The 12,975-nt window shown below is 46.6% G+C and overlaps 1 protein-coding gene across 1 annotated transcript in view; it reads left to right on the forward strand.

Annotated features, from left to right (window-relative positions):
• Window positions 1-12,975, forward strand: part of Bco1 (beta-carotene oxygenase 1) — a gene marked incomplete at its 5' end in the record, with an annotated part of 25,256 nt that overhangs the window by 9,575 nt on the left and 2,706 nt on the right. Inside the window, 3 exon segments of the mRNA XM_017797508.2 lie at window positions 7,060-7,165; window positions 9,521-9,615; window positions 11,109-11,220. Coding sequence (XP_017652997.1) covers window positions 7,060-7,165; window positions 9,521-9,615; window positions 11,109-11,220 — 313 coding nt within the window.

The following is a 12,975-nucleotide window of genomic DNA, read 5'->3' on the forward strand; positions in this document are numbered from 1 at the left end:
TCTGCAATAGGATGAGTCCTTTGGGTATATGCCAAGGAGTGGTATAACTGGGTCATATGGTAGGTTCAGTTTTAGTTTTTCTAAGAGTTTTCCACATTGTTTTCCATAGAGGCTGCATGAGTTTGCAATCCCACCAGCAGTCAATGAGCATTCCCCTTTCTCTACATCCTCGCCAGCATCTGGTATCATTTGTTCTCTTGATCATAGCCAGTCTGATTGGGGTAAGGTGATACCTTAGGGTGGTTTTAATTTGCATTTCCCTAATTACTAACGATGTTGAGCACTTTTTGAGATGTTTCTTAGCCGTCTTTATTTCTTCCTTTGAGAACTCTCTGTTTAGATCTTTAGCCCATCTTTTAACTGTGTCATTTGGTTTCTCAATTCTTTGTTTTTTGAGTTCTTTATATATTCTGGATGTTAAACCTCTGTCAGATGTGTCACTGGAGAAGATTTTTTCCCATTTTGTGGGTTTTCTCCTCACTTTTTTGATTGTTTCTTTTGCTATACAGAAGCTTTTTAATTTAATGAGGTCTTTTCTTCTAACAGCTTCAGAGTTTCAGGCTTCACACTGAGGTCTTTGATCCATTTGGAGTTGACTTTTGTGCAAGGCAAAAAATAAGGATCTAGTTTCATTCTTCTTCAGGTAGAGACCCCCCCCCAGTTTTAAAAATTGGAGTACAAGAAGAAAGCAGACAGTCCTGGGGTGCAGACCTGTAACCCTAGCCACCCAAGAGGCTGAAGCAGGAAGGTCTGAAGTTTCAAGGCCAGCCTAGGCTACTTGGTGAGACTCTGCTCCAAAATAAAAATAGCAGAGTACTGAGGATGTAACTCAATGTATTTATGTTTGCTTAGCAAGTATGAGGTCCTAGGTCCTAGGATCTATTGACTCCCAATACTACTAAAAATGCTTAAGAGACAGAAAGAGAAGAAAAAAACTTAAAAGTATCACAAAAGCACAAGTTCACCACTCATGATTGGGGTTATTGAATGATCAGTAGCATCCCATAAAACACCCCCATCCCTGGCTTCTGCACACCTCCACTGGGAAACCCCACAGTGCAGCACTGCAGTGTCTCCTGGGTCAGGAGAGCGGGGGTGTCACAGAGCACATATGGTGTGAGTCATGAGGCTGACCTCAGCCCAGGGCTGATGCAGGGAGAGGGACCTGCTCCCTCCTTGCCCCCACCCAAGGCTTCATATCCTTTGATCATGCTGGGGAAATGGCTGCTTCCTCTGAACCAAGCGTGAAAGGTTAGTATATGTGTTTTTAAAAGGCACCTTGTGGCCACCGACTGCTTTGAAATTCACAAGGAGTAGCAAGTCCTGGGATGGGTAGCTCTGACCACGCTGCTTAATTGCTATTTACTGTCCCTTAAAGATGGCTTCTTTACTTTCAAGCCACTGGACTGCCTGTATGTGTGAATGGGAAAGTTGGGCAGGTGGACACCGCCCCACACGCCCTGCTCCGGCGGCCCTGGCCCCATCGTATCCTAGCTTTAGAAAAACTGTCCCTTCTCGAATGCCCTTCTGCCCAGGCACCTCTGCCCACAGCTCTCCCCTCTGCCTGCACACTGGCCTGTTCTATAGTCCCTCCTACCCTCCCCACCTGCAGAGCTTTACCAGCCTGCACTCAGGCCAGTGTCAGCCGACCCTCCCAGTGCTGGGCAGGTACACTCCCAGCACTCGGGTGATGGTAATGAACACCAAACAGGAGGAGCTCTGGGCCTAGAGAGTCCTCATCCTTCAAGTCTCTACACCATCACCCCCCTTAGGGGCATTTGCACACTCTGGCATACCATAGCAACATGCCTACCTCCAGCATGGTGAGCTTGCTCAGTCCCCTCTTCCTGCCAAACCACAGGCTCCAGGAGAGGACTCTGTCTTAAAGTAGGTCATCTTTACACTCAGAATTAAGCTGGTAAAGGTTAAGCGGTTAGGGGGCCTGTGAGATGACTCAGCAGATAAAAGGTGTTTGCTGGGCAAGCTTAACGACCTGAGTTTGATCCCAGAGATCTGTATGGTGGAAGGAAGGAACTGATTCCCAAATTTGTCCTTTGACCTACACACAAGCACTGTGGCACATATACACCCGTACACATACACACTAAAAAGAATATACTAAAAAATTTTTCCCCTTAATAAAGTGTTTTTTTAATTAAGCTGTTAAACAGAGGAAATGAAGGAATGAATGAATGCATGAATGACACGGCAGTCTCTAGAGGGCACAGGTCTCTCCTCAGCATTCAGAACATGTCCCAGTGAACAGTTGATAGGATTTATGCTCAGAAGTCTAGGCCCTCCTGACCTGGACCTGTGTTAAGACCAGCTGGGGTCACAGGAAGGCAGGGCATCAGGGCCCCAGCACCCCAGCTGTTTATGTAGGGCTGCAAGCATCTGAGGTGGGGCTCTGCAGGGAGGAGGAGCAGCAGGGAGGGACCTAGGCATGTCCAGGCAGTGGGGCAGCAGCCCTGCCCTTGTCCTGAGGGGCTCCACCACCACGCTGGAGGTGGGTTCATGAATGTTCCCTGCCATGGGTCAGAGGCTGCCGCCACAGGAGGAGGCATACTAGACCTCCATGGGTGGCTTCGGCTCCTGGGGTAGCAAGTTTGGGTTTTGTCTCCATGTATAAAAGTGGATACATGAAAATAAATCAAGTTGGCATCCAGGGCAGGAGAGCCGGGTGCCAGGCTCTGTGTTAAACGCTGCTTCTGCTAAGACACCAGCAAAAGGAAGCCCTGCCTGAGACGCTTGCTTTGGAGGCCCTGACCTGGCCTTTCTGTCTCCAGCATTGCCCCTTCTCCATGAGCTGAGGGGTTCAAGGGCCAAAGGGTCATGCACAAAAGAAAGACATCACCCCCACCCCCACCCATGCTGTGGACACCTGGGGGTCCCAACCTGCTTCAGGACCTGCCTCTGTCCCCCTAAGTGCAGACTGTGTTGCTGCTGTGCCCATAAGGTGGCTGGGACTGGCTAGGTCTTAGGGTGTTGGGTGGATCGTCTGTGAGCTCCAGACACAGACTGGGAAGGGAAGGGAGACCAGGGCAGAGGCTAGCTCTTGCTGGGCCTGCTCATCTGCTCAGAACACTAAGGGATTCTAGACTTCTCAATCCCCACTTCTTCCAGAGTAGCCTGTGAGGCAGAATCTCTTAGAATGTTCTTCCTCTCCATGACAGCAGATACCAATGACTAGCATGCTAGAGTTTGGGCAATGTAGCTATTGAATTTGCAGTCTTTCTTCACCTTATTTTATTTTATTTTATTTATTTTTGGTGTTTTTGAGACAGGGTCTCCCTGTAGCCCCAGCTGTCCTGGGACTCACTATGTAGACCAGGCTGGCCTTGAACTCACAGAGATCCACCTGCCTCTGCCTCCCAAGTGCTGGGACTAAAGGTGTGTGCCACCACGCCCGGCTTCTTTACCTTATTTTAAGATCTAGTAGCCACTGATGATGTCTCTGTGTGACTTTGAACACATTGCTTCCCTTGTCTGGGCTTCAGCTTGCTTATAAAACTGAAGGATTGAGCTGGATGACTCCCGCAGGGGGCTGGAGAGATAGCTCAGAAGTTAAGAGGGCTGACTGCTCTTGCAGAGGACGACGGTTGGGTTCCCAGCACCCACATGGCAGCTAACAACTGTCTGTAACTCTAGTTCCAAGGGATCTGACACCCTCTTCTGGCCTCTGTGGACACTGCATGACAGGTGCACTTTCATATATGTAGGCAAAACATTCATACACAGAAAATAAAAATAATAAAATCTTTTTTAAAGAAAAAATTCCTGAAGTCTAACTATGGTGATGCAATATGCTTCCTCTCCTTCCCAGAAAAATAAAATCACTTAAATGTCATTCAAATAGGTTGGCTTTAATCACAGCATATTAGACCAAACAGTTCCACATCATGATCAGGCCCTTGTGTCTGCGGAGGAGAGATGCTGGCCTCCATTTGCCTGCTGTGTTTGGACATAGGGCCTGTGGGCCTGCATTTGTGCTGTTGCTTCAGGTCCTGCAAATTTTAACAGCTGCAAACCACTTTGCTAGTTTGCATCATAACCCTCTGAGTGATTCTTTGTCCCAGTGTCTACAGTCCAGAGAGAAAGTAACTTGCCCAACATCAAAGACTCATCTTGGGATTGTGTCAGGATTTGAATTTGTGTCTCTTAAAAACTAATAATAATACCTCTGTGGGGCCATTTTCACAACCATAATAACTTCATTGAACCCTAATCCCGAGATCAGGCTGAAACCACAGTGCTCTATCCAGCACTCCCATTGTACAGATGGGGAGCTGATTCAGTGGGGTCAAAGCTCTCAAACTGGTGGCAAGTTGTGAATTCTGATTTCACTCGGAAGCTGCTATCTGGGGCTTGGGGCATATCTCAACTCGTACCCTCTGAGAGTTCCTCCTGGTGTCAGGGTTACAAAGCTGACGGGTCTGTAGGATTTTTGCTGAATTCTGGCTAGAAAGTGATTTCTTTTTGAAACTGAACAAGATTGGCTATTCATTTACTGCTGTGTGGAAAATTCAGAGTTTATCCCTCAACCAGTCCAACCAGTTTCAGGCTGAAGTTAGAAGTGTCTCTATAGACCAACTCCCTTTGAATCAAGGCTGAGACTTGCCCAGGGGCCTGCTGCTGTCACGTGCCCAGTGAGGCACTGGCCAGAGCCTCCCACTGACGCAGAGCACTGAGCAGGTGTCTGTCTATAAGCTACCACACCGCACCCAGCATGGAACTACTTTGTTCATAGACTTGATCTCACTGAATTCTTTTAGCTGGTCTTACAGGGCACTTTGCCCCTTGATTGTTGAAAAGAAAAACTTAAAGAGAGCTGTGCACCCACTTCCTGGATGCCATGTGTCATGGCTTGAACAAAATCTGGTCTCTGGCTTCACATCAGGAAGGAGAAAATTATAGCCTGGGACAGGTGCCTCAGAGACCGCTTTGCCCTCTTCCCAGAAAAAGAGCTGCTGTCATTAAAACGGGCTGCTTTGGGGGTTGGGCAGGTGACAGTCTGTGAAGTATCTGCTGCACAAACATGAGAACCTGAGTTCAGTCCCCAGTATTCACATAAAAGCCCTGCATGGCAGCAAGTGCCTGTAATCTCAGCACTGACGAGGCAGAGACAGGCTGATCCCTAAAGTGCACTAGCCTGTCAGTCTAGCCAACTGAGGAGCTCCGGGTTCAGTGGGAGACCTTGTTTTAAAAAATAAGGAAAAGGGGCTACAGAAATGGCTTAGCAGTTAAGAGCACTTGCTGCTCTTGCAGAGAACCTACATTGGGTTTCTAACAAGGTATGATGCCTTATAATTGTCCATATCTCCAGTTCCAGGGGATCTGACCCCCTCTTATGCCCTCCTAGGGCACTGTACACACGTGGTGCACTTACAAGCATGCAGGCAAATCACTCATACACATAAAATAAAATTTTTAAAAAAAGGTGAACAGCAATTAGGGAAGACACTTAAGGTTAACCTCGCCCCACACACACACACACACACACACACACACACACACACTCACACACGCATACATACACAAAAAAGACAAAGAAACAGTGGCTACCTCAGTTACCAGATCAATGCTGTGGCCCTGCAGTGCTTCCATAAAGCATTCAGAGTTATATGAAGTGTTGGGGCATCCACTGGGGGCTTGGAACAAACCCCCAGGGAATAAGTACTATACTATGGACCTACTATGATACAGTCCTATAACTGTAGGCCTACTACGATGCAGCCCTATAACTGTAGGCCTACTATGATGCAGCCCTATAACTGTAGGCCTACTATGATGCAGCCCTATAACTGTAGGCCTGCTATGATGCAGCAAAGATGTCATCATCAACAAAAGCATTTATCTAGCACTTACTGCTAACCAGGCACTCTTGTAACCATTTGGGAGGGTGATCTCATTTAATCTTTGCAATCAGTTGAAGATGCGTATACAATTATCCTCATACACCGAAGGGAACTGAATTCAGGAGAGGTTGCAGGTCTCGATCCAGTGAGACGGCTCCAGAATTCATGGTGGAAGGAGAGAACTGACTCCCAAAAGTTGTCCTCTGATAGCCACATGCATGCCGTGGCACATGCACATCTATAGTGTCACACACACACACACACACACACACACACACACACACACGGTGGAAGCAGAGAACCAACTTCTGAAAGCTGTCCTCTGACTTCCATATCCATGCCATGGCACATGTCCCCACACCCACACCCACATCCACACATCACACACACAATACAATAATAATAAATTTTAAAACTGTGAGCTGTATTTCTCCCAAGAAGTTTTGATAGCATCTCTGTTTATACTTCATTAGCGATACATTTCTTTTGTAAGAGAAAATACTAAAAATAGAAACAGACACAGACCGGAAGTCCCCTCATCCCCCCTGCTCTGTTGTTCACGTCTGAGAGGTTCAAGCAGTCTCTTTTGGATGTACTTTTGCATATGTGGTTGAGCTCAGACAGCGTGTACAATTTGTTCCCCAAGCTTTGTGTTACCATAAACTCTGCAAACACCATTTAATGATGGAAGCAGCTCTTTATAGGTGAATCACCCAGCATTTAAAATGTGACAATGTACTCTTCTGAGCACATTAATGCTCCCTGGGAGGGATAAAACCACCCAGAGAAAAGTGCCTTGGAAGCCCTGACTGTACTGCCCACCAGCTGTGTGACCTTGGAAGCCTCACTGCCCTTTGCCAATCCTGATTACTTTTAATGGAGAATAAGTGCAGCAAATGTTCCCTCTGGTTACTGGGAGGGCGAGCTGGGCGCTGCGTGCTGAGGCATTGTTCGAACGGACGTGGTGAAGCGAGAGTCTGTGAAATGATGTTTTGCTTTTTTTTTTTTTTTTTTTTTTTTTTTTTTTTTTTTTTGGTCTTTTTGAGACAGGGTCTCCTTATAACCCCAGCTGTCCTGGAACTCACTATGTAGACCAAACTGGCCTCGAACTCACAAAGATCCACCTGCCTCTGCCTCCCAAGTGCTGGGATTTAAGGCGTGCACCACCACGTCTGGCCTCTGTTTTGCTTTTAACTGTTTTCAGAATGCAGAAGTGGGCTCAAATTTAATCAAAGTGGCGTCTACAAGAGCGACGGCTCTGAAGGAGAAAGATGACCAAGTCTATTGCCAGCCTGAAGTGCTCTATGAAGGTAGGATGTGTTCTCTCTCTCTCGGAGCTCCCCTGAGCCCACTTTGTGTGATGCCTGCCTCCCATGCAGGGACAGGATCAACAGGAAAGGCTTGTGGAACCCCAGGAAAAGCATTTCAAGATCTTTCTCTTTTGGCTTCCAACACCATGTATGCAACCACATATGCAAAAGTCTTTGAACCCATGATGTGTACAGTCACCATCTGTAAGTGGCTGTGACTTATTAAACAGGCACCATAGGCCCTGTCTCTACCTCTGCACAGTCCCAATGCCTGCCAAGTGGGTGTGGTCAGCCCACTGCCTCTAGAAGATGCTGAGTTACAGCACAGAGTGCCAGGTCCCAAGACTGGAGCCACATCCATGGGTGCACACTCCTGGGCCTGGGCCCTATTGACAGGAGAGGCTGGGTATTCTTTTTGGTAGGGCTGTGCTTGGCATTGGAGGATGATTAGGAACATCCCTGGATACCAAGAAGCCCTCACCCTGAAGGGAACAACAAAAAGTTCTCAGGACAGTGCTGCTGTCCCATGGGACTGAGTTTCTGTGCTGCTATATCATAGGGTGTGACACAAAGCCTGGCACAGGAAGAGCCTGCACCACACTTGTAAGTGCACAGTGAAGCTGGGCGTGGTGGGCCATGCCTGTAATCCCAACATCAGGAGGCTGAAGCAGGAGGATTTCTGTGAGAACAAGGTTAGCCTGGGCTACATAGAGACCATGTCTCAACAGAGAGATACAGTCTCAAAAAACAAAAACAGGACTAGAGAGAAGGCTGAGTGGTTAAGAGCACCAGCTACTCTTGTAGAGGACCCAGGTTTAATTCCCAGCATCCACATGATGGTTAACAGTCATCCATAATTTCAGTTCCAGGGGATCCAATGTTCTCTTCTGACCTCCGTGGGCATTGCATGACATAGGTGCACTTACACACATGCAGGCAATACACTCACATAAAATAAAAATAATAATAAAGATAAAACAAAAACAAAGTACATGCCTGTAGTCCCAGGAGTTTAAGGTCTTCTCCTATATAGTATATTAAAGGCCATCCTAGGCTACAGGAGACCCTATCTTGAAACACCAAAACAAAACAAATGAAAAAAATCAAGGAAGTATACAGTTAGTCACTGGCTTGCCACTTTTTCTAGACCACCAGAGAGTGGGAATGTATAGATTTTTATATTTATTTAGAGACAAGGCCTCATTATGTTGCCCAAGTCAGTCTCAAACTCAAGGATTCAAAAAATCCTCCTGCCTCAGCCTCCTGAGTAGCTAGAACTCCAGGCACAAATTATGGTACCTGTTTCAAATGTGTTGGTAATATTTGGTTGGTTGGGTCAGTTTTGCAGTGCTTGGGATGTAGCTCGGGACTTAGCAAACAGCATGATCCCACTGAGCTAGATTCCAGTTGTAACAGACACACACATACACACACACACACACACACACACACACACACACACACACACACACGTGCTGGCAGCCCTCTCCCAGGTGCAGGCATCTAGAAGGACACAATTCTGGGCACTCTCTTAGGACAGCCTCAAGTCCTGCCTCGGAAGATGCCATGAGGTCTCCCCCTTGATGGGCCTTTAGAAATGAATGTTGAGACCTTGGTCCCAAGCCCGTCTTAGGACAGCTTAGAAAACCTGCTTTAAGTGCATGAGTGTAACTCTTCATAATCCTCTGGACCCATCCCTTAGCAGTTTCACAGTCATTTTGGGGATGGGCTGTCTCTCACCCTACAGTTCCTTCCCTTGTTCCCCACAAGCCTGATGACCACTTATGCCTTGGGGTCCTTCTCTGCATCATCCTTTTTATAGGAGAGTAGCCCAGGCTGGCTTGAACTCACTATGTTGCCAAGGATGCCCTTGAGCTCCAGCTCCTCCTGTCCCCACCTCTCAAATTCTGGGACTACAGGTGTGCACCACCATGCCTTGCACCAGATTTAGTTTAGATTCCACATTGACCATCTCCCTGTGGCTTCTGAAGTTTCTCTTCACACCTCCCCCCACGTGTGTATGCGGCATATGCACACACAGTATTTTTTAAAATAGCTTTCAAACATTGCTGTAGACTCTGATTTTAATCGTGTATTTCCCCTTGATTTCTATCTCAGATAATTACAGATACTTACATACTTAAAGCCTCTGGTCTATAGCACCTCACTCCTGAACCTTCAGGCGGGGTCGGCCTCATTATCCTGCCTGCGGCCACCTTTGATCTAATTTGGGTCTGAATCAAGGTCAGGGGTGGTGCTTGGGAATGGTTTCTGTAGAGTGAGGTCCAGCCTTGCATGAAGGGGGAAGGTCCTCACCCAAGTGATGGGGGTTCATCAGTACCCGGTCCTCTCCAGGCCTAGAGCTCCCTCGGATCAATTATGCTCACAACGGAAAGCCATATCGATATGTGTTCGCTGCTGAAGTTCAGTGGAGCCCAATCCCAACCCAGGTACTGACCCCTGGGTCCCCACAGTCCCAGTGCTCATGGGTTGGTTTTGTTCACACCCATCTTACCTGCCTGCAAAGCAGACTCCTCAGGGTTTGAGATTGGGCAAAGGGAGTCAGGAGGGAAGTCAGTTGGGAAAAATGAATCTGAGCTGCTGATGGTCCAGGGTTCAGGAACTGAGTTCACCCCTCCACACTTAGTGAGCCCCAGCTATGTGCCACGCTGTGGGAGGCATCACGAGCAAAGGAGTTATCAGGGAAAGCCCCCCCCGCCCCCGCAGGAGCCAGCCACTCTCAGCAGACTGGACAATGCTGGAACTTGGGGGCTTTGTTTCTTAGCCCCCTAGTTATCAGTTCTGACCGTATCCCACACTGTCTGACACTGGCTGGACATCACTTTTCCTTCATAGCTATGTTTTTATTGCAGTTTAAAATGCAGGGCCAGCGAGATGGCTCAGCAGGTAAAGGCGCTTGCCAGCCAGCAAACCTGATGACCTGAGTTCGATCCCTTGAATCCACACAGTAGACTGAGAGAAATGACTGACTTCCACAAGTTGTCCTTTGACTTCCACATGTGGGCCACAGCACCTTCATGCATGTTGCACCATGTGTACACATACATTCAAATAAATAAATGTATAGCTGGAGAGGTGGCTCAGTGGTTAAGACACTGACTGACTTGCAGGGGACCTGGGTTCGATTCCCAGCACCCACATGGTGGCTGACAACCATCTGTAACTCCAGTTCCAGGGGAATTTGACTTCCTCTTTTACCCTCCTCAGGCATTGCAAAACATGGGGGCACTCACATACATGCAGGCATGAACTCATATACATAAAATAAAAGTAAATAAAATATTAAAATAAATGTAAGAACACATACAGTAAAAATTTTAAAATGAAAAAGAATTTAAAATTTGTAAATGCTCACAGTGCAGAAATATTGAGAAGCAGAATTAAGATTCCCCCCCAACACAACCCCCAAAGCCACACCCCACTAACCCTACACCCTCCCAGAACAGGAACAGGCCTACCAGAGTCTGTGAAGCGCAGGAACTTCCCCTTTTATTTGCTTTCTTGGTTCATTTTGTTTTTTGGATGCTTAAAATCAAATCAGGGTCTCAGGCGTGCTTGTTAGGAGCCCCACCACCCTGCTCCAGCCCTTGTCTACAACTTTTAAAAGCAACACAAGAGCTTTGCCATCCTTTAACTACTGGCACCAAACACATTGATTATTTAATGTAAAACATTGTGCTAAATACCAGAAAAATTCAGGATGGTGGGACATCAGCCTTATTGGGCCACAAGACCTCTGCTTGGCATTGGAGGAGGAATTTTTTCTCTTCTCTTTCTGTAGCTGTGAGAGCCTGGGACAGATGTCACAAGTCTTGGTTTAGGGGCCTAATCTCCTCTCAGTGGGCTTTCATACCCTCTTGTTCCCAGGGAGTCAGGATGCTCGCAAACAAGTGACCCCCATCTTTCTTTTCTTGATACACAGATAATAAAATATGACATTCTCACCAAATCCTCCTTAAAATGGTGTGAGGAGTGCTGCTGGCCGGCAGAACCCTTGTTTGTACCTGCACCAGATGCTAAGGACGAGGACGATGGTAAGCCTGCGAGAAGGGAGCCTGTGTGCTGCACGCTCTTGGTCGCCTCTCAAACAGAGGCACCATCCAGGAGCATCACACAGATGGGGAAAGCCTGCAGGGAAGTCTTAGTCTGTTGGCCCATGCTAAGAATTTCCCAGGACCACTTCTGTGAAGCCCAAGTTCAAGGACTCCCAGGGCCGGGCTCTGTAATCCACTAGGAGGACCTGCAGAGTTCAAGGGAAAACCTTATTCTTCAGGTTGTGTCTTATCACAGTGAGAGAATATAAATTAAAGTTAGTAAAGGTCTCATGTAGACACACAGGGTGGAGTCCAGTAGAGGCCAGGCACAAGGCTCCTGACCATCCTTTCCCAGCAGACTCATCAGTAGGGCTACCTTCTGACCACCATGTGTGACGATGACCCACTAAATATCACCAGCCATGAAAGCTCACCCAAGCCTTTGTATCCAGTCTTTACTGTGGCTCACTCACATAAATGTGATTGATACCTTGTGTTGCTGACCTTCAATGTTCAGCACCTCAGAGGTCAAGAATATGTGACCATATCATTTAAGGCCCCATCATAAATCACGTTGCTGGGGGCTAGAGATATGGCTAAGCCATTAAGAGCACTGGCTGCTCTTGCAGAGGACCTGGATTCATTTCCCAGCACTGACATTGTGGCTAACAACCATCCATAACTCCAGTTCCAGGGGATCCAACGCCCTCTTCTGACTTCCACAGGTATTATACAACACGGGTGCACTAATATACATCCAGGCAAAACATTCATACACATAAAGTAAAAGTAATAAAATATTTTTAATATTTTATTTTTTATTTTATGTATATGCATGTATTGCCTTGCATGTATGGAAGTGCACCCATGTCATGCAATGCCTACAGAGGTCAGAAGAGGGCGTTGGATCCCCTAGAACTGGAGTCATGGACGGTTTTAGCTGCCATGTGGGTGCTGGTATCTGAACCCGGGTCTTCTGCAAGAACATTCAGTGTCCTTAACCAATGAACCATCTCTCCAGCCCCATAAAAGTAATAAAGTATTTTTTAAAAATCACATTGTTGCACTTGCTTCAGCAGCACATATACTTAAAAAAAAAAATCACATTGTTAGCCAGGGACAGTGGTGCAAGTAGGAGGTGGGGGGAGAAGGATCAGGACTCCAAGGTCATTGTTCACTACATAGCTACTTTGAGCTACTGAGACTCTGTCTCAAAAAAAAAACAAAACAAAACAAAAAAATGGGGCTGGAAAGATTGCTCAGTGGTTAAGAGCACTGGCTGCTCTTGCAGAGGACCTATGTTTGGTTCCCAGTACCAACATGAAAGCTCCCTCTTTTGACCTCTGAGGACATGCATGACAGAAGTACACTTACATACATCCAGGCAAAACACTCAGACACATAAAATAAGAATAATCAAAATTTTAAATAGGTAAATAGATTGATAGATAAATTATAGATATATAAATGATTGATAGATGATTGACAGATGATAGAAGATAGATGATAGATAGATGATGATAGATGATGATAGATGATAGATAGATGATAGATAGATAGATAGATAGATAGATAGATAGATAGATAGATAGATAGATAGATAGATGGATAGATGGATGGATTAATGGATGGATAGATAGATAGATAGAAAGAAAGAAATGGTACGTACATAGGTACTTGATAGACTGTAGACACAATGGTACTAAGTAGACAGATGAGAGATGATAGAGAAATATTTGGTAGGTGAAAGGGTAG

The sequence above is a fragment of the Nannospalax galili genome, unplaced genomic scaffold, assembly GCF_000622305.1.
Source record: "Nannospalax galili isolate Female #2095 unplaced genomic scaffold, S.galili_v1.0 scaffold2675, whole genome shotgun sequence".
NCBI lineage: Eukaryota > Metazoa > Chordata > Mammalia > Rodentia > Spalacidae > Nannospalax > Nannospalax galili.